Source organism: Helianthus annuus, chromosome 16, assembly GCF_002127325.2.
Source record: "Helianthus annuus cultivar XRQ/B chromosome 16, HanXRQr2.0-SUNRISE, whole genome shotgun sequence".
NCBI lineage: Eukaryota > Viridiplantae > Streptophyta > Magnoliopsida > Asterales > Asteraceae > Helianthus > Helianthus annuus.
In genome coordinates this window covers 189,454,873-189,473,901 of record NC_035448.2, presented here as the reverse complement: position 1 = coordinate 189,473,901, position 19,029 = coordinate 189,454,873, and the positions used below count along the sequence as shown (strand labels likewise).

The window sequence follows — 19,029 nt, the reverse complement described above, 5'->3', positions numbered from 1 at the left end:
TAACAAAATATTCCAAATCTTTAATACAAAAGTAATCTTGGTAACTTAAAAGATATTGGATTTAAATAACACAAAATAATCTTGTTAATTTAAAAGGATATTGAATTTAAATAACACAACTTTCACCGATTGATGAATCCTTAATATAAAAGTAATAAAATATTTTGACCCTTTAGTATAAAGTAATTTTATTAATTTAAAAGGATATTGGATTTAAATTAATTCAAACTTTCACCAATTGACCGATAAAATTTCCAACTTTTGATTTGCACCACACCACTTTCAACTTTCAACTTATTTTCCTTTAACACTTCTAAAGTAACTGAAACTTAACCCAGTTAGCCGATACATCTACCACGTCACTAAACAAGTGACACATCATATACCACGTTATAAAAATGCCGCATTAGCCCCCACATCGTTTGCCACGTCACAAAATAAGTCCCACATCAATAAAAAAAAGCAACGTCAAATGCCACGTCAACAAACAAAGTGCCATATCAGCAAAAATACTAACCGAGTTAGAGTTCAATTAGTTAGTATAAAAGTGCATAAGTTGAAAGTTGAGAATGATAGAATACAAATCAAAAGTAAAGAGTTTTATCACTTATCGCACGATTTAAATTAACACAACTAAACCGAATCCAAAAAGAAAAGTATAAAACTAAAGATCAAGCAAAACCGGACCCACACGGTTTATTTTCCCTGATCAGTTTCAACGAACATTCTAGACTTCAAATATGTCCTACCTTAGCTTGGTGACCAAGCCAAAAGGGCAATATCGTCATTTCCCCCACTTAACCACAGTTACCAATTCTCACTTATATAAGTAAACCCACAATCAGACGCTTCACTCACCAACATTCACAATCCAAAAAATTCACAATGGAGCGAAACAACAACTACAATCGCGGCGGAAATGACGGTGGTTACCGCGGTGGTGGCCGCGGTAATGGCGGCAGAGGAGGCGGTGGCCGCGGTGGTGGTGGTGGTGGTTATCATCGCGGTGGACGGAACGGAAATTATTCGCAACAATACAGTAATCAACAGCAGGAACAGTATCAGGAAAATTATGGAGGCGGTAGAGGTAGAGGCAGGGGTCGAGAATCCGGTGGGATCGGAAGTGGTCGCGGCCGTGGTCAGCAAAGTCAACCGACTCCGGCTAACCCTAGGCAGAATGCCGATCGAGTGCCGGAAGTCAGCGCGTGGAGTCGTGTTGCGTCTGGTCAACCGGCTGTGGCCCAAACTCAAACCCTAACTCAGAACCGGAATGGTATAACTCATCACTTTACAGTTTGTTTCTATATTGTTGCTTGATTGTGTTTAAATAAAAAAAAATTGTGTTTAAATAAGTGGATATTTTTGTTTGATTTGTTAGTTTTTAGTTAGGTTAATACATTATGTGAAGTTAGGTTAATTTCATTATTTTAAACCGTCTTTCAATCAGTTTAGTTTATTAGATCATTTTTGAAATTGTGTTAATTACTTAATTTTGTTTTTTTTATCAATCAATTTTGAAACTGTATTAATTTGGTTTTTTCGATTCATATTGAAGTTATGTTAATATAGTTTTGTTTTCGATTTTTGTTGAAGATGTGTTAGTTTAGCTTTTTCAATCAATTATGAAATTGTGTTGATTTAGTTTTTCAATCTATTTTAAATTTGCGTTGATTTAATTTAATTTTTCTCATCAAATTTTGAAATTGTGTTTGATTTATTTAGTATTTTCAATCCATTTTGAAATTGTGTTTTAATTTAGTATTTAATTGTGTTGATTTATTTTTTCCCCCTCATTTTTGAAGTTATTTTTGATTTATTTACTGTCTTCAATCAATATTGAAGGTGTGTTTGTTCTCTGTTTTCAGATCGTCAGGTTCAAGAAGTCAGTTCAAAATTATCAACTGTTAGTGTTACAGACCACTCAAAAGATGATGTAACAAATGCTCTTCTACCAATTAAGCGTCCGGACCGCGGTACACTCGCAATGAGGTCGGTGAAGCTTCTTGTAAACCATTTTCCTGTCAAGTTTGATCCATCAAACACTATACTACGCTACGACATAGACATCAAACATGCGGTTGAACAAGAAGCATCGTCTTCTACTCGAGCTTTGAAAAAATCGATTCCGAAATCATCCTTACGACAGATCCAAGAGAAACTATGTTCTGAATATCCCGATCGGATTCCGCTACTCCAGACTGGTTATGACGGTGAAAAGAATATTTTCAGTGCAGTCGTATTGCAAGCGGGAGCTTACAGTGTTCAAGTAGGCGGTCGGTCTTACGTGTGCACCATCAAGTTCGGGAACGAGCTAAACCTTTCAAAGCTACAGGATTTCTTGAACGGGAATGCTATACACGTACCTCGTGAAGTCCTGCAGGCTCTGGATGTCGTAATGAAGGCAAATCTTTTCCGGGAAAAGGTTTCGGTTGGACGGGGTATGTACCCGCGAGTTCACCGAAGGGAAGACGATCTTCGTTGTGGTGTTGCTGCGTATAGAGGGTCTCAACAGAGCCTAAAGGTCACTTCCAACGGGTTGATAATGTGTACGGATTATTCTGTTATGCCGTTTCGTAAACGGATGCCTGTTCTTGATTTCCTTAAAGAACATCTCAGGGAGATACAACAAGTCAATGACATTACAAGGAACAGGAACAAGGTTATGGCGGCGTTGAAAAGATTGAAGGTGACGGTGACTCATCGCCGTACAAAGCAAAGGTACACGGTGTTTGGTTTGTCTGAGAAACTTACGAAGGACATTTCCTTTGAGCAAGAAGATCTTGAAGGGAAGAAAGCGCCACAAGTTGTCATGCTGACAGATTACTTTAGAGAAAAGTGGGGTAAGGAAATAATGCATAAGGGTATCCCGTGTTTGGATTTGGGGACCGAAAAAAAGCCGAACCTTGTTCCAATGGAGTTTTGTGTGTTGGATGAAGATAGACGGTTTCCGAAAGAGCAGTTGGGGAAGGAAGCTGCTAGGAGGCTAAAAGATCTGTCTCTTCTTGCACCGGATGTTAGGAGGAAGGAGATATGTGGTATTGTTCATGAAGAGTTTGGAACCGGCACGCATGGGTATGTAGCTGTTCTTTCAAATTTTTTATGCTATATGTGCGTTTACGTTTGCTGTTTTAATAAACATGGCAAAATGTGTGGGTCAAGCAACATGTGGTAGCATTTTATACGGGTCGGAACGGGTCAGATTGAGTTCATCCGGAATGCTTTTTTTTTTTTAAATATCATCATTATTACAAATCAAAGTAGTTTCTAACTAAAATGGGTAATCTAGATACGTGTTGAAAGGCGTCTCGCCTGGAATGTTTTTTTTTTTTTTTGCTTAAACTATGATCATTTTTAGAAGCATAAGTAGCGTGTCTAATATATTGCCGAACTTGTATTATTTCTGTTATATTTTAGTTTTCTTGAATATCTGTGAGATTTTATTTAAGCTTTTATGTTACTGTGAGATTTGATTTTTTGAATAAATTCTTTATGAGCTATTATGCTTTAAGTTAACACATTCTGTTTATTTTCGAACTGTTTTGCATGTTTGACTCATTTTCCCTCTAGAAATAAAACTAAATGGTAATTTTAATTACGGGTCAAATATTGTCACTTGTTTTTCCGTATGTAAGTAGTGTGTCTAGTATCTTACCAAACGTATATTTTTTGTGATATATTTTTTAAATTCTTCGAATAAAGTGATTTAACTCTTTTGTTGCTTTTTGACATGTTAAGACTCATTCAACATCGTTTCTTTTTATAGATAAAACATAACTCTTATCCGCTCGTAAATGGGCTACTTCTAATTCTAATATTGTTGGTTAACATTTGCAGTGCGGAGGTGATTAAAAACTTTGAAGTTGGTGTCGGTATGAATATGACTGAGGTTAATGGACGTGTGTTGGAACCACCTAAACTGAAGCTCGGTGGCTCCAATGGTAAAACCAACATCGTAATGGTCGACAAACAGAAGTGCCACTATAACCTTCTTCAAGGCAGAACTTTAGTCACCGGAAAATCACTTGAGCGGTGGGCATTGATAGATTTCAGTCAACGGCATCGGGATTGGCTAGATGCCGATTCCTTCATTCCAAAATTGATGAAGCGGTGCACAAGTTTAGGCGTACGAATGGCAGAACCTCTTTATGTGTATAACACCAACATGAGGGAGTTATCTGATGTTAATACGGTTCGTAGTCTTCTTAAATGGCTTGTGGAGGAGTGTAGAAAGTATGATAACGGAAGGTTGCAAATGATCTTTTGTGTGATGCCCGAGAGACACGATGGGTACAAGTCTCTCAAATTGGTGTCCGAGACCGAAATCGGTGTAATGACTCAGTGCTGTTTATCTCAAAACGCTAACAAGGCAAATGATCAGTTTCTTGCGAACCTAGGTTTGAAGATTAACGCGAAGTTAGAAGGTTGCAATGTGCAGCTTGTTGATCCGTTTCCTCATTTCAATAAAGACGATCGTTATATGTTTATTGGAGCAGATGTCAATCACCCGGCTGCAATGAACGCCGAGTCCCCATCTATTGCAGCAGTTGTTGGCTCGGTGGACCGTGGTGCGACTCGTTATGTCGCTCGTGTGTGGCCACAAGGGCATCGTAAAGAGGAGATTGTTAATTTCGGGAGCGTGTGTCTGGACCTGATCAACACCTACGCTAAAATCAACAAAGTGAAACCGAACAAGATCGTGGTGTACCGTGATGGTGTTAGTGACGACCAATTTGAGATGGTTCTGAATAAAGAAATGGTTGATATGAAGAAAGCCATTTACACCGAACACTACCGTCCGTTTGTCACATTCGTTGTGGCTCAGAAACGTCACACGACTCGCTTGTTTCTGAACAACGAGAACGAGATCGGGAACGTGCCTCCGGGAACAGTCGTGGACACGAACATCGTCCATACTTCCAACTTCGATTTCTACCTTTGTAGCCATTTCGGAGGCATTGGAACGAGTAAGCCAACACACTACACGGTAATTTGGGATGAGATCGGGTTTTCATCCAATGAGATTCAGAGGTTGACCTACGACCTATGCTTTGTTTTCGCACGTTGCACTAAACCCGTATCGTTGGTGACACCTGTGTACTATGCGGATCTTTTGGCGTACAGAGGTCGGATGTTTCAAGAGGAGGTGAAGCAAATGGAAGACTCAGGTTCTGCTCCACCTTCAAGTTCGTTTGATCGGGCCTTCTACAATCTTGATCAAAACCTCAAGGATTCTATGTTCTTCATCTAAATCCGCAGCCTTGAGATGGGTCGAAGTGCCTATACGCATATTAAACATCCTTTCTAAAATGGATTAGCAAAGGGGTTTGTGCGTGAATCTAATGCATTTCGTTCTTTTTCAGTGTGTTTTCTTTGTTTGTGTGTCGAATAAAACCTTGGATAAAATCTACAGGTGTCATCGCCTGTAGTCAAGGTCGGTTTGGTTTGGTTTGTGTTTAACCTTTTGATTTCCTTGGAGGTTGAAAGGTAGTTTATGTTTTCAGATGTGTGAAACGGTTGATGTTAGCTACTATTTTGTATTGCATTGTCACTATTGTGTGTTAATTATGTTTAAAAATTACTGTTTTGTGTGTGTAGTTATTTGTGTTGGATGTTACTTAGCTTCCGTTAAACTTTTATTTATAAACTTGATGGATTTTTGCTTTCTTTATAATTAATTTTATTAACTTTGTAAAAAGAAAGTATAATCTATGAAGCAGAGAGGGGAAATTTGCTAACTTCGAATTTGTGTTTATAAAGTATAATCTTTTGCAGCTATCAACAGCTAACAAAGTATAATCTATCAATAACTCTTTTGTAGTTTTAGTCTCTTGCTTGTCTTTACACATTACAAGCATGTCATCCACATGTTGTTGGAAACTGATTTTGACCACATATTGTTCCAACTCATAATCTCTTAGAGGTAGTCAAAGGCTCAAAGCTAACAACACTCTAATTGAAGAATATTTAACTAGAGGAGAAAAGATCTCATTGTAGACTATGCCTGTGAATCCCTTGTCAACCAACATGTCTAAGGTTGCCCTTTTTTTAATCAAAAACCCAAAACCCGACTCGAATTCAAAGCCACCCAAACCCCAGCAACCCGAACCTTATATGAGTAGGTTATTAGGTCAATTTTTCCCAACCAAAACCCCAAACAACCTGCCCCCCCCCCCCCCCCCCCCCCCCAAAAAAAAAAAAAAAAAAAAAAAAAAAAAGAACGATGATTATAACATCATATTGTCAAATGTTGTTTGTAACATTAAGTTTTGGGACTTTTGAAGATTATAAAACATCATATTGTCAAATGTCTTATGAATTTTGATAATATGTTTTTAGTAGCAATATGAAGTTTGATGGTACTTCACTATTTTGTAAAAAAAACATATATTTCCATTTTATATTTAAACCTGAAACCCAACCCGAACCCAAGTAACCAAACCCGAAACTCGAAAGGAAAACCCAAAGACCACCCCTAAACCTGGCCTTGAACCTAGGGCCAGTGCCCAATTCTCCACTAGACTATGACCCACTATCCCTTGTACTAGGCTCATCATTAGGCTCCACATCCACACTTCTTAACTAGCTTCAAGACACCATTTTAGCATAAATTCCCAAAAGGGCACTCGGTGTGGGGACGTCCCAGCCACGCCAGGCCCGGGGCCATCCCAAACACCACTTCCAACGGCCCGTCGTCGTCCTCAGCGTCGTAGCATGGACGTCCAAGCCAGCCCTCCTTCTCACACACACCTATACATACATACACACATACATACATACATACATACATACATACATACATACATACATACATATATATATATATATATATATATATATATATATAGATTAAGTATAATGTACTTCACGGCTTAACCTACATTAACGTACGCGACCAAATACATAACGTGCGTGATTACATTTTCGAGCATCTTAACGTGCATGATTATACTCCCCATGCGTGATTAGGCGTAATTATATGTTCCATGCGTGATTATAGCCCTGATCTGATGGTTACCATTGTCGCGTACATGAAGTATGATAAGGGCTTTTGTATGTTAACCTTTCTCTCTCTCTCTCTCTCTCTCTCTATATATATATATATATATATATATATATATTTCAATCCTAAAAATCTAAAAAGTAAATGAGAATGTTATAAATGTAAGATTTATTGTTTCTCACACTAGAATTTAAAACAAAATATGAAAAATCTTCAGTTTTTAAATAACCTACACACATGTAGGTTATGTGTAGGCTAAATTTCCTACATGTATGTAGATTATGTTTAGGGAAAAATATATGATTTTTTATGTATATATAATACACATATGAATGTAAGAAACATAAAATTTAAGAAATATGAACCATAAATCCCAAAATTTAGTGATTTAGAGTTGTTCTTTTTGTTCTCGCAAGAATTAGTGTTCTGTAATGATCCTTATCCTATATATATATACATATATACATATATATATATATATAGGGGAGGGAATAGTATTAATAAATTGAGTAAATTACTTTTTGAGTTCCTGTTTAACTGTTTTTTAGTGATTTTAACCAATTGAGTCTAAAACTAAAAAGTTTAACGATCTCAGTCCCTAACCGCTCATTTTATAACATTTTAAGTCCATTTTTTTTACACTTGTACTTCTGATTTTGGACTCAAGTAGTTAGAACCACTAAAACATAGAGACTCAAAATGTTATAAAATGAGCGCTTATGAACTCAAGGCTTTTAAACTTTTTGAGTTTGTACTCGACCAGTGGCGAAGTCACATACTCGGCAACGGTGTCGGCCGACGACATTCAAATTTGTACTTTATATGTATAGTATAAAAGTAACTGCTAGTGACACCATTGTTTTTTACGATCGACACCATTGTTTTTTTCGATAGACACTTTTATTTTTTTCTAAACTTTTTACATAATAAACCAAATTTATAGTTTAAAAATTAAGCTCAATTAGGTATTTTTTTTTATAGAGTAAGCTTTAAATAATCAAAAAGCTCATATTTGTCTAACTTTTATAACCCAATAACTATTATAGGCCATATTCAATTATTGAATTCAATTGTTAAATCTAACTTAAAAGAAAAATTGTGTGATTGATCTCCCTCCCTCTTGTTGAATCGCAATCAAATTACCAGAATACTAAAAGTCACGTTGCCTCTTGAATTGCAATTTTGAAATCTGATCATTATCAATATGAGTAAAGGTTAGTTTTCTCGTTCGTTTTTTATCATTCAAATATTTGATGCATATGTATATATTATAATTTATAGATCAAGATTGAAGTGTGAAGATGGCATATTCCTATGAGTGCATAAAGGAGGATGGGGTGGGGGGTGCTCCTTGTTACCACTCTCCGGCGTGAGAATCAGTAGTTTGCTTGGGAAGCAAAGTAAGATAGTAGTAGTGAGAGAGTTGTGAAGAGATACCTCAAACCTGGTTTGGGGTTGGTATTTATAGCCGAGGAGTGAAGGAGGAGGATGATGGATGGACTGACGACGTGCTGCACCTTTGCAGGTGTGTCAGGCTTGTCGGTTGTGGAGGTTACGCCACGTCAGTCCATTGTTTACGTAGCTCTGACAGGTAGCTGCCATTGGTGCCACTTGCACTGTGGTGTCAGTCCCACTTGTTGAGTGCATAGGATGCGGTGCAAGCCGCATCGCTGCATGCGGTAACGTCTGAGGTTACCGCGTCTCCTATTTGTGATCAAGAAATACGCGAGATGCGGTGCTGGCCGCATCGTCGTCCGCGGAGACTATTTGCCTGCATCCCTTGTCGTGACGAAAATGCCCATATGGTGCGGTGCCAGCCGCACCGTTATGTTCATCTTCTTCTATGCCTAAGGTAAGGCTTCCTTGTATTGATAGAAGTGTTCATAACAAATAGTAATTCCTTGATCTCAATTATTTGGTGTTATATACTTATATGTATTTTATTGATTTACACCCAATTCTGAACTCTAATCCAGTGTACCTTAATCTACGACAAGTGTTGAGAGACTTTTTTCTGCTATGAAGCTTGTGAAGATGGATTTATGAAATCGAATGGGTGATGAGGATTTGATTGATGCTTGCATTTGTTATATTGAAAAAGAGTTCTTTGCGAAAGTTGCGATTGAAGATGTTATGAGTCATTTTCAAAATATGAAAACACGGAGGGAGCAACTATAAAATGTAGTTTCTTTATATATTGTAAATAACTTTGTATTTTTATTTTGTGTTATTTCAATGACATGACACTTTTATTATTATATTGATTTTTATTATGTAATTCGACCCGACTCGACCCAACCCGATCCAAAAAAATTGGAATCGAGTTATTACAAACCCGGATATCGAGAAAAAACGACACCATAGAAAAAAATTTCTGACTCCGCCACTGTACTCAACTAGTTAAAACACTAAGAAAACAATTTATCCTAATAAAATTAAATCAACATACAGTTCCTTTTACAGATCTTTCTATACTAATAAACAAAAATCCTTTTTGGACACGTGTCATTCTCTGATAATTTTTCACCCTTATTTTTTATTTATCTCTTTTATTAAATAATAATAATAAACATCAATTTAACTAAATCTATTTATCTCTTTTGTTTAATTGATTTCTTTTTTAACTCTAAAGTTTCAATCTTTGGCAATTTAAGTTTAAAGTTTCAATCTTTGGTATTTTAACCCCTTTGATTATTTAATTTTTCACTTCTAATTCAAAAGTTTTCATCTTTTGCAGTTTAGCCCCTTTAATTTTTTTTACTTTCAACCCAAAGATTTTCATCTTTTGCAATTTCATCTTAACACTTTTTTTTAATTTCAACTTTAGTCTCTTATATACTTTTTAAGTTCTCAATAATAATATTAAACATCAGTTTAACTAAATCTATTTATCTCTTTTGTTTAATTGATTTCTTTTTTAACTCTAAAGTTTCAATCTTTGGTATTTTAACCCCTTTGATTAATTTAATTTTTCACTTCTAATTCAAAAGTTTTCATCTTTTTCAATTTAGCCCCTTTAATTTTTTTTTACTTTCATCCCAAAGCTTTTAATCTTTTGCAATTTAATCTCAACACTTATTTTAATTTCAACTTTAGTCTCTTATATAATTTTATCTTTCATAAATTCTCCATTTAACGTGTCGTTCTAAATTTCCGACTTAACACGCCGCAACGTGCGTGTGCGGTTCAACGTTTTTTCATCTATTTTTTTTCCTGTTTGACATGTCCGTCGCAGCGCGTCTATTTTTCCCTGTTTAATAGGTCTGTTGCAGCGTGCGAGTCAGAGATCGACTTAGTTATTTTTTTCTCGGTTTTACACACAGGCACGTGGTCATGTAAGAAATATTTGTCTTTCATCTAACATGATATATAATTAATGAATCCCTCACCGCATTGCGGCGAGTAGTAATTCTAGTGACAACACCAAAGAAAAAACACGAGCCAGCTACCTCCATCAACTCAACTAGTTGCTATAGATGGCTTAGCAACATAGCAGTTCCTTTTATTTATTCTCTACAAAAATGGTAAAATCTTTACTTTTGACATTCCCCAAATATCAATTTTGCCCTTGTTTTTAAAACTTTTTTCACGTCAGTGTCATGTGATTTAAGTAATGCTATTAGACTAATGGGAGACTAATGGGTATGGTGAGGTCCATTCCTACGAGGATGGGCCACCACCTTGGCGCCACATCACCGGCTCGTAGGGGATGGACTTCCTTCACTTTTGAGGGGGGTGGAGGATGAGGTCTCACGTTAATATTTTATTATTTCCTACGTTTTTTTGTTAATTTAATAAAAACTTTAAAAACATTAAAAATTACAACATAAAACAACTTAAATAAATTTATTTCATAACATTAAAAAAATTACATAAAAATTAGTAGTCCTAAAAACGAAAAACATAAAAAACGAAAAAAAATTACGATACGATACGATTAAAAAACTAGACAACCTACGACATCCATTTTTTTTCACCTCTTCTTTCATCCTCCGATAAACCTCGCGTTCATCCTCCGGAACCGAGTCGAGATCCAACCTCATAATCCTAAAATCTTCCGCTCGAGCATAGTCGGCCGACACGGTTTTCTTGTGAGTATATTTTTCGGCCGCGAACTCTTTGAACGAACGGAATTCGTTTATCAAGTCGTCCATTTTCGACGATGCCTTCTCGGCCCCACCTCCACTCGAGCCGGCCCCTTTTTGCTTTCTGGCCGCTTCTTTTTTTGCTTTGTCCCTCCCGGTTGGACGTTCCGACTCGTGAACGGGCAACACATCCTCGTCATCTTCCGGGTCGTCGTTTATGTCGATTTGACAACGAGCGGTGGAGCCTCCCGCACTATAACTTCCGGACTCGGAAGTTTTAGTCCGTTTGGCCGTTGCGACCTCATTTGGAACCGGCTTCCATTTTTGTTCTTTCCTTACAACGCTCCATGCTCGGAAGTGGGGGAAAGGCGTTGAATTTTGAGAGTCCCACTTGGCGATAGCAAGGTTAAGAATGTCCTCGTCGTTACTCCCGCTAGGAGGAGAAAGGTAAATTTGGTTATAAATCTGGTTAAAGGCGTTGACGGGACCTTGATCATTTTACGCCACTTGCCCGAGACGGATTCGATATCACGAGCCGGACCATGCTCCATAATCGTGTTAAATCTATCCGTTGTCTTCTTCCAAAAACTACTACCCGTTTGGTTGTTTCCTAAATTTTAAAAAATATTGCATTAGTAAAAAAAATAAATGTTTTAAAATTTAAATTAAAAGTTTGGTTTATAGCGACTATCGGGCAAGTAGAGGACTTAACAAACGCCATTGCTAGCGCCTCCTCCTCTACTTTCGTCCAAGGTCTCCCCTTTGCTCTCGATTTTGGCGCGGTTTCGAGTACAACCTTCTTTCCCTTCCCCTTGTTTTTTTTTTGCGCGTGAGCTCTTGCGGTGGCGATTCGGGGACGACTTCTTCATCATCATCGTCAAGTTGAACCGGGGGTTGCGGTTGCGATTGGAGTTGTTCAAACGTGTTGCGTTGCATGATTTGTTGGAGTGCTTGGTATTGTTGCATTTGTTGAAGTTGAGACATTTGTGAGAAGGCGTTGGGTGTTTGTTGGGAACCCGAAAACGGAAATTGCGAAGCCCCCCACGAAGGATCCATAGTCGGAGTGTAAGCGGGACTCGAAAAAAAATTAGGTTGGTTCGGATTGGGATTATTCGGGTTGGGGTTGTTTGGGTTGGGGTTGTTTGGGTTGAATGGATTCATGATTAGAGCAAATTGTATAAAAAATATGGAGTGTTTTGTATAAAAAAGGAAGAGAATTGGAGAAGAATGGGAGTAGAATGGGAGAGAATTGCATAAAAATGGATGAGATTGTGGTATTTATTTAAAATGAAAAGGATTTTTTTTATATAATAAAGCCGTTACCAACGGCTAGTTTTCAATGAGATGGGACCGGCTACCCCGGCTGTGGGGTGCCGGTTGTGCCGAGCCGAGCCCCAGGGGGCGGTGTGGGAGACCAGCGCCAGTCCTAGCCGGGCCTTAGCCAGCCCCATACCTTCTAGTCTTACTGAATTTTATTCAAAAAAAGTTATTTGTCCGTTGGCGTAATTTTAGTGTTGATTTTCTCTTTTAATACAATAATACATGCTCATTTTATTTGCTTGATTTATCTTATTAATTTTATATCATTCTACCTTTGAAAAAGTTATGTTCTTGTATGCATATGTTTTGTTGAGCCCATTATTCAGTTGTATTTATATAAATTGTTGGACTCGTTAATTTTACAATTATTAACATCAAAGCTCATAGGATTACAGATTAAACACCAAGAAAATCTCAAATCTAGCAAATTTTACAAAAGTGATATAAGTACACATAATAGCCATTAAAATTGTAAAAACAAAAGCACATGTTTTTTGTTGAAACATCTAGCAGACACACTACCTTTTTTTAACCAATAGAAAATCAACACCACATCGACAAGAAACGTCTAATAGACGCTACCGGATGAAACTTCTACTAGACGCTACCTTTTTAACCAACACACATGTCAAAATACCTGAAGAGGTATGGTCTCAATTCCCTGCCTACATGGTAGGGACCACACTACTTTCTGAGCACACTTGGCAGCCACATCAGCAAAGTAATCCAGAAGCTTCTAGAAACTTCTGAAAGATCTGCAGGTGGCACCAAAGATGCTCTACCAGACATAAAGGACAAAACGTGTCACCAACCGCAGGACGCCACGTAGGCCTGCAGCGAATCAGGGAGCAGAACTGACGACGTCAGTACAAGGTTTCTAGCGTGGGCAAATGCAAGCGCGCCACGTGTACCACTACGCCTGCCACAACAGAGCAGACCAAGAGAATATTCCCCCTGGTCGGACAGCTGGCGCGCACCCACAGCTGGCACAGCTGCTCCTCCCTCCTTTACCCTCCGGCTATAAATAGGACCCTTCATCATTCAGGTTCAGGATTTTTACTCTCCATACTCACTCTATACACACACTGTTTATTTCTCTCAGAACAGTACTTATTCTCACGCCGGAGCCTGGTTAAGAGGGAAATCCCCTTTCTCCCCCTCTTAACGAGACTTACGGTGTTTACTGTTTTGCAGATCTCGAGCTATTGATACGAGTAAGGAAAGAGGTTGAACCCCATAGACGAAGTAACCCCACTGATTAACCTAGTGTTAATCAGTGTTTCATCATTGGCGCCATCCGCTTTTTGCAAAACCAATCTCATCTCTTTTCCCTATTAAAAAACACTCGTAAAAAATGGTCGAACAAAATCCCTCACACCCAGTCGACGGAGAAGTTTCTTCCTTCGAACTCGTTTCGGACACAGCACACGTCCAAAGGGGTCAAAGGAACGAAACCATCCAAGAGGGACAACTGAACAATGATTTTCCTCCTATCTTTGGGAGTGTATCCAGGGTTGTTAGCCAAACCACAACTGGACCCACTTTCCAAACTCCACTAGCAAGGATCATCACTCAAACCACAAACGGAGCCGCATTCCAAACTCCGACCGGGGTGTTGCACCAGACACCACCATCAATGCTGACACCAAGCCATGGAGCTGGCCCCTCAGCTCCATCGGAACAAGCACAACTCAATTACTCCGCACTTTTAGGGCTACCCGAAGGAAAAACTCTAGCTTCCTGGTATGCCGAACAGATGGCGTCCATAAACCTCGTTTATACGCAACTCAGCGCACAGCAAGCTCTACTCCAAGCACAAGCTAACCAGTCAGCATTTGTAACTCCACAACCAAGGTCTCTGAGTACACATACAACTCAGCAGACTAACGCGTGGAACCTACGTCCGGAGAAAAGACCAGTTCAAAATGTGAGAAGACCAAGCGCACACGACACGCGCGATACCTACGGCGAAACAGAAAGCAACTTTGTACAAAACCTCAACTTGCAAAGAAAACCGATCCAGGCTCGTTTGGGCGCACGCAATATGAACACATAATGGGATGAAGAAGAAGACGACCCAACATACAAAGGGGAAACCACAGTGTTTAGCAGACTTCATCCAGAGCATGAAGCATACAAGCCCGCAAAGCGCGCAGGGTACAACCCAAAGGCAGAGCATGATTATACCTTAAGCTATCGTCCAGACGACATGGCTGAAGATTCGAAATTCATCAGGGAGATTGCCACAGCCGCTATAGACATAACCAAGCTGCCGCACAACGTTGGCAAATACAATGGACTGACAGATCCAGATGATCATCTCCAGGTTTTCAAAGGCGCAGGAGCAACATGTGGGTGGAACCTACCAACTTGGTGTCACCTGTTCGCACAAACGTTCGTGGGCGCAGCGCACGTCTGGTTCGACAGCTTACCAGCAGGAAAAATTAAATCATGGGTCGACTTCAGAGAGAAGTTCCTGGTATACTTCTCTCAACAGCGGAGGCACGCCAGGGACCCAGCAGATTGTCTAAACATATGGCGTCGAGACCACGAAAGCGTGGAAGATTTTATCACAAGATATAACAAGGAATGTTTGGAGATTGGAGATGTGGGAGAAAAAGTGATGTGCGCACATTTCATGATGGCAGTCAAGTGTGATGATCTAATCAAGCGCGTGAAAGGAAGAGACGGAGGACCCAAAGATTGGGAAACCTTCATTGAAGCCGCCAAAACAATAGCACAGACAGACAAACAGTTGACCGGTGATGACCACCGTCAACACGCACATAACTATAATGACCGACATGGTCGAAAAGGCAGCGGCCAGTCATGGAGGCCTTCCAGTCATAGAGAAAGAAGCCCACCAAGAGAAGATGCGCGACACACAATCAATCAGATAGCACACCGAAAAGAAGTAAAGAAGGAAAACAGAGAGAAGCAGTGGACGCCATTAACAAAGACCCCTTCGGAGGTCTTCGCCACAGAAAATCACCAATTTAAACCACCCCTGCAGATGCGCAACAAAAGGGGTCAAGATCCCAATCTCTACTATGAATTCCACAAGGATACAGGACACCTAACCGATGACTGTTTTAGCTTGAAGCAAGAAATTGAAAGGGCCCTAAGAGATGGAAAGCTCACTCACCTGGTCAAGGGCAGAAAGCGCGACTACCGCCAAATCCAAAGGAGAGACGAAGGGCCAGATAACAAAAAACTCAAGAAGTTAGAAACCCACATGGAGCAGGGAGGTCCACGAAGACCAAAGAAAAATTACAACAAGCGCACACAAGATGATTCATGGCGCGAGAAGCAAGTCATCTTCCCAGTTGTTAGAGGAGGCCCAAGGGAAGAACGACCAATAGTTATTCCAGGAGTGATTGGTCATTATCAAACAGACTACATCTTCATCGATCCGGGGAGCACCGCGGATATCATATACGAACAATGCTTCAATCAATTTGACCAGGAGGACAAGGCGCGCTTGGAGCCAGTAGACTACCCATTAACTGGTTTCTGCAACGAGGCCGTCTTTCCCCTGAGACAGATATCATTCCCTGTGTTACTTTCGGACGGACGAAATTCAAGAACAGAAGAAGTCACGTTCATGGTGCTACCTGCACACTCAAGACACGACATCCTCCTAGGAAGAGAATCCCAGGGAGACTTCAGTATGATTTGCTCTGCACCACATTCGCCCGTCGGATTCCCAACGGAAACAGGCATCGCACTGATATACGCAAGTAAGGAAGTCTTAGCAACAGATGAAATAAGGCCTACAAAAGCAAGTAAACCAGCGCCACGCGCAGAGGCAGAAAAATGGGTGTTGAACAGCGCTCACCCAGAATAAACAGTTACCCTGGGACCAGCGATGTCCGATTTAACACGCGCAGCGCTCAAGAAGTTGTTACACGAGAATATGGACGTGTTCTCCTGGACACCAGCTGACATGGTTGGTGTTCCACGCCACATTGCAGAGCACCGTCTAAACGTCTCAGAGGACGCAAAGCCAGTGGTACACGCCAAGCGCCACCTGGGCGATGTAAAGCACGACGCCATTAAAGAGCAAGTACTAGAACTCCTGAATGCAGGCATCATCAGAGAAGTCAGATACCAAACATGGGTAGCAAGCCCAGTGATGGTAAAGAAACCAAACGGCAGCTGGAGAATGTGCGTCGACTACAAAGACTTAAACAAGGCATGCCCACGCGACTGCTACGCCTTACCAGACATAGATGAAAAAATCGATTCTCTGGCAACATTCAGGTGGAAATGCTTTCTTGATTGCTACAAGGGGTATCACCAGGTTCAAATGGCTGTCCAAGATGAAGATAAGACCGCATTTCGCACGCCGACAGGGCTGTATTGTTACACCAAGATGCCTTTCGGTTTGAAGAATGTGGGCGCAACTTACCAAAGATTGATGAACGAAACATTCAGTGACGCCATCGGCAAGTACATAGAAGTGTACATGGATGATCTGGTAATTATGAGCAAAGAAGAGAGCACGATGCTGGCGAACATCCAGAAAACTTTCAACACGCTGCGCAGCGTGAGTATCAAGCTGAACCCAGCAAAATGCTCATTCGGTATGGAGGAAGGAAAGTTCTTAGGCTTCATCGTCACAAAAGATGGCTTTAAGGTGAATCCGGAAAAAGTCCAAGCCATAGAAAGGATGCCTTCACCATCAAACATCAAAGACATGCAAAAGTTAGCAGGACGACTAGCCGCGCTCAATCGTTTCCTAGCTAATCATGCTGCAAAATCTTTTCCGTTCATCAAAACCTTGCGCAATTGTATGAAGAAAAGCCAGTTTCAGTGGACTCCGGAAGCAGAGAGCGCGTTCCGCGAGATGAAAGACTGTCTCATCAAACTGCCAACATTAACCACACCAAACAAAGGTGAACCTTTGGTACTCTACCTATCAGCTTCCGATAAGGCAGTCGGAGCAGTCTTACTCGTCGATCGTCAAGGGACTCAGACACCAGTTTACTACGTGTCACGAACCTTGACCGACCCAGAAACCTGATATGCAATCATGGAAAATTAGTCCTTGCACTGATTCACGCTTCAAGACGGCTGCGCAGATACTTTGCCAATCACGTCATCCACGTGCTAACAAACTACAACATCAGCAACATCCTTGCAAGGCCAGAAGTATCAGGAAGGCTAGCCAAATGGGCAATAGAACTGGGAGGTCACAACGTGGTTTTCAGACCACGACCATCAATCAAAGGCCAAGTCTTGGCAGATTTTATGACCGAAGTCCCGGATGACAAAGAAAGAGAATGTAAAGCAATGGAAAAAGCTGAGAAAAAGCAAACAGAAGAGCCATGGTTGTTATATACCGACGGAGCGTCCAACGAAGATGGAGCAGGCGCAGGGCTAAGGCTGGTAAGCCCCGATAAACATGAATTCACGTACGCCATACGCCTGGATTTTAAAAGCAGAAACAACGAAGCAGAGTATGAAGCTTTCCTGGCTGGCCTACGATTGGCAATCAAAATGGGGGTCCGACACATCGAAGCGCATGTGGACTCCATGCTGGTAGCAGGGCAAATCAACGGCCAATACGAAGCCAAAGGGGATGTCATGGCACTCTACCTCAGCCAAGCAAAAACATTGCTACAAACCTTCTACTCTTACAAGGTGCACCACATAAACAGAAGCGAGAACAAGCCGGCAGACGCGTTGAGTAAACTCGCATCAACAAGTTTCCAGCACCTAGCAAAGGATGTGCGCATAGAGGTTTTGAGCAACCCATCCGTTCCACTCAGAGAAGTAAGTGTCATCCAGACAGGAACAACGTCCTGGATGACACCGATAATCATGTACTTACAGTCAGGGATACTTCCCGAAAACAAAGCCGAGGCGCGAAAGATCCAATACAAAGCAGAACACTATCAGATGGCAGATGGGATACTGTACCGAAAGTCGTATCTCGGCCCGCTGCTGAGATGTGTTGACGCCGACGACGCAAACTACCTAATCCGGGAAGTTCATGAAGGAATTTGTGGTATTCATGCCGGGCCTCGAATGGTGGTGGCAAGAGTGATGAATGCCGGATACTACTGGCCCGGGATGCATCTGGATGCTGTGAAAGAGTTGAGGAAGTGCAGTGGCTGCCAGAGACATGCGCCCAAGACCATGCGCCCCAAAAATGAACTAGTACCAGTCACAACCGCATGGCCTTTTCAACAATGGGGCATAGACATGGTAGGTCCTTTCCCGTAAGCACCAGGGGCGGTCAAATTCATAATAGTCGCAGTCGACTATTTCACCAAATGGGTAGAGGCTAAAGCACTTGCATCAACCACATCGGCAGTAGTCAAGCGATTCATATGGGAACAAATCATATGCCGCTTTCGCCTACCTCTCAGAATCATCACCGATAACGGAACTAACTTCGCAGCAGACGACCTCGAACGATGGTTCAAAGAATTACACATCGAACACACCTTCTCTTTGGTTGCGCACCCGCAAGGGAACGGTCAAGTAGAGGCAGTCAATAAGAGTATCGTTGATGGTATCAAAGCGAGGTTAGGCGAGAAGAGAAGAGGCTGGGTGGACGAACTGCCCAGCATACTGTGGGCCCATAGGACAATGCCAAAGACAAGCAACGGTGAG

At 40.7% G+C, this 19,029-nt stretch overlaps 3 protein-coding genes across 3 annotated transcripts; 2 read left to right on the top strand and 1 right to left on the bottom strand.

The window, feature by feature from the left end:
• The first annotated feature begins 841 nt into the window (after positions 1–841).
• On the top strand, positions 842–5,594 carry LOC110914935 (protein argonaute 2). Its single transcript, XM_022159540.2, has 3 exons — positions 842–1,273; positions 1,866–3,072; positions 3,835–5,594. The coding sequence occupies exons 1-3, from the start codon at positions 886–888 to the stop codon at positions 5,246–5,248; spliced, it is 3,009 nt and encodes a 1,002-aa protein (XP_022015232.1). The 5' UTR covers positions 842–885; the 3' UTR covers positions 5,249–5,594.
• A 5,285-nt stretch (positions 5,595–10,879) lies between these two features.
• Positions 10,880–12,141, bottom strand: LOC110920238. Its single transcript, XM_022164461.1, has 4 exons — positions 11,913–12,141; positions 11,569–11,695; positions 10,978–11,518; positions 10,880–10,888 (listed from the first exon to the last, which is right to left on the bottom strand). The coding sequence occupies exons 1-4, from the start codon at positions 12,139–12,141 to the stop codon at positions 10,880–10,882; spliced, it is 906 nt and encodes a 301-aa protein (XP_022020153.1).
• Positions 12,142–14,614: 2,473 nt separating this feature from the next.
• On the top strand, positions 14,615–16,252 carry LOC110920239. Its single transcript, XM_022164462.1, has one exon. The coding sequence runs from the start codon at positions 14,615–14,617 to the stop codon at positions 16,250–16,252; it is 1,638 nt and encodes a 545-aa protein (XP_022020154.1).
• Positions 16,253–19,029: the final 2,777 nt, after the last annotated feature.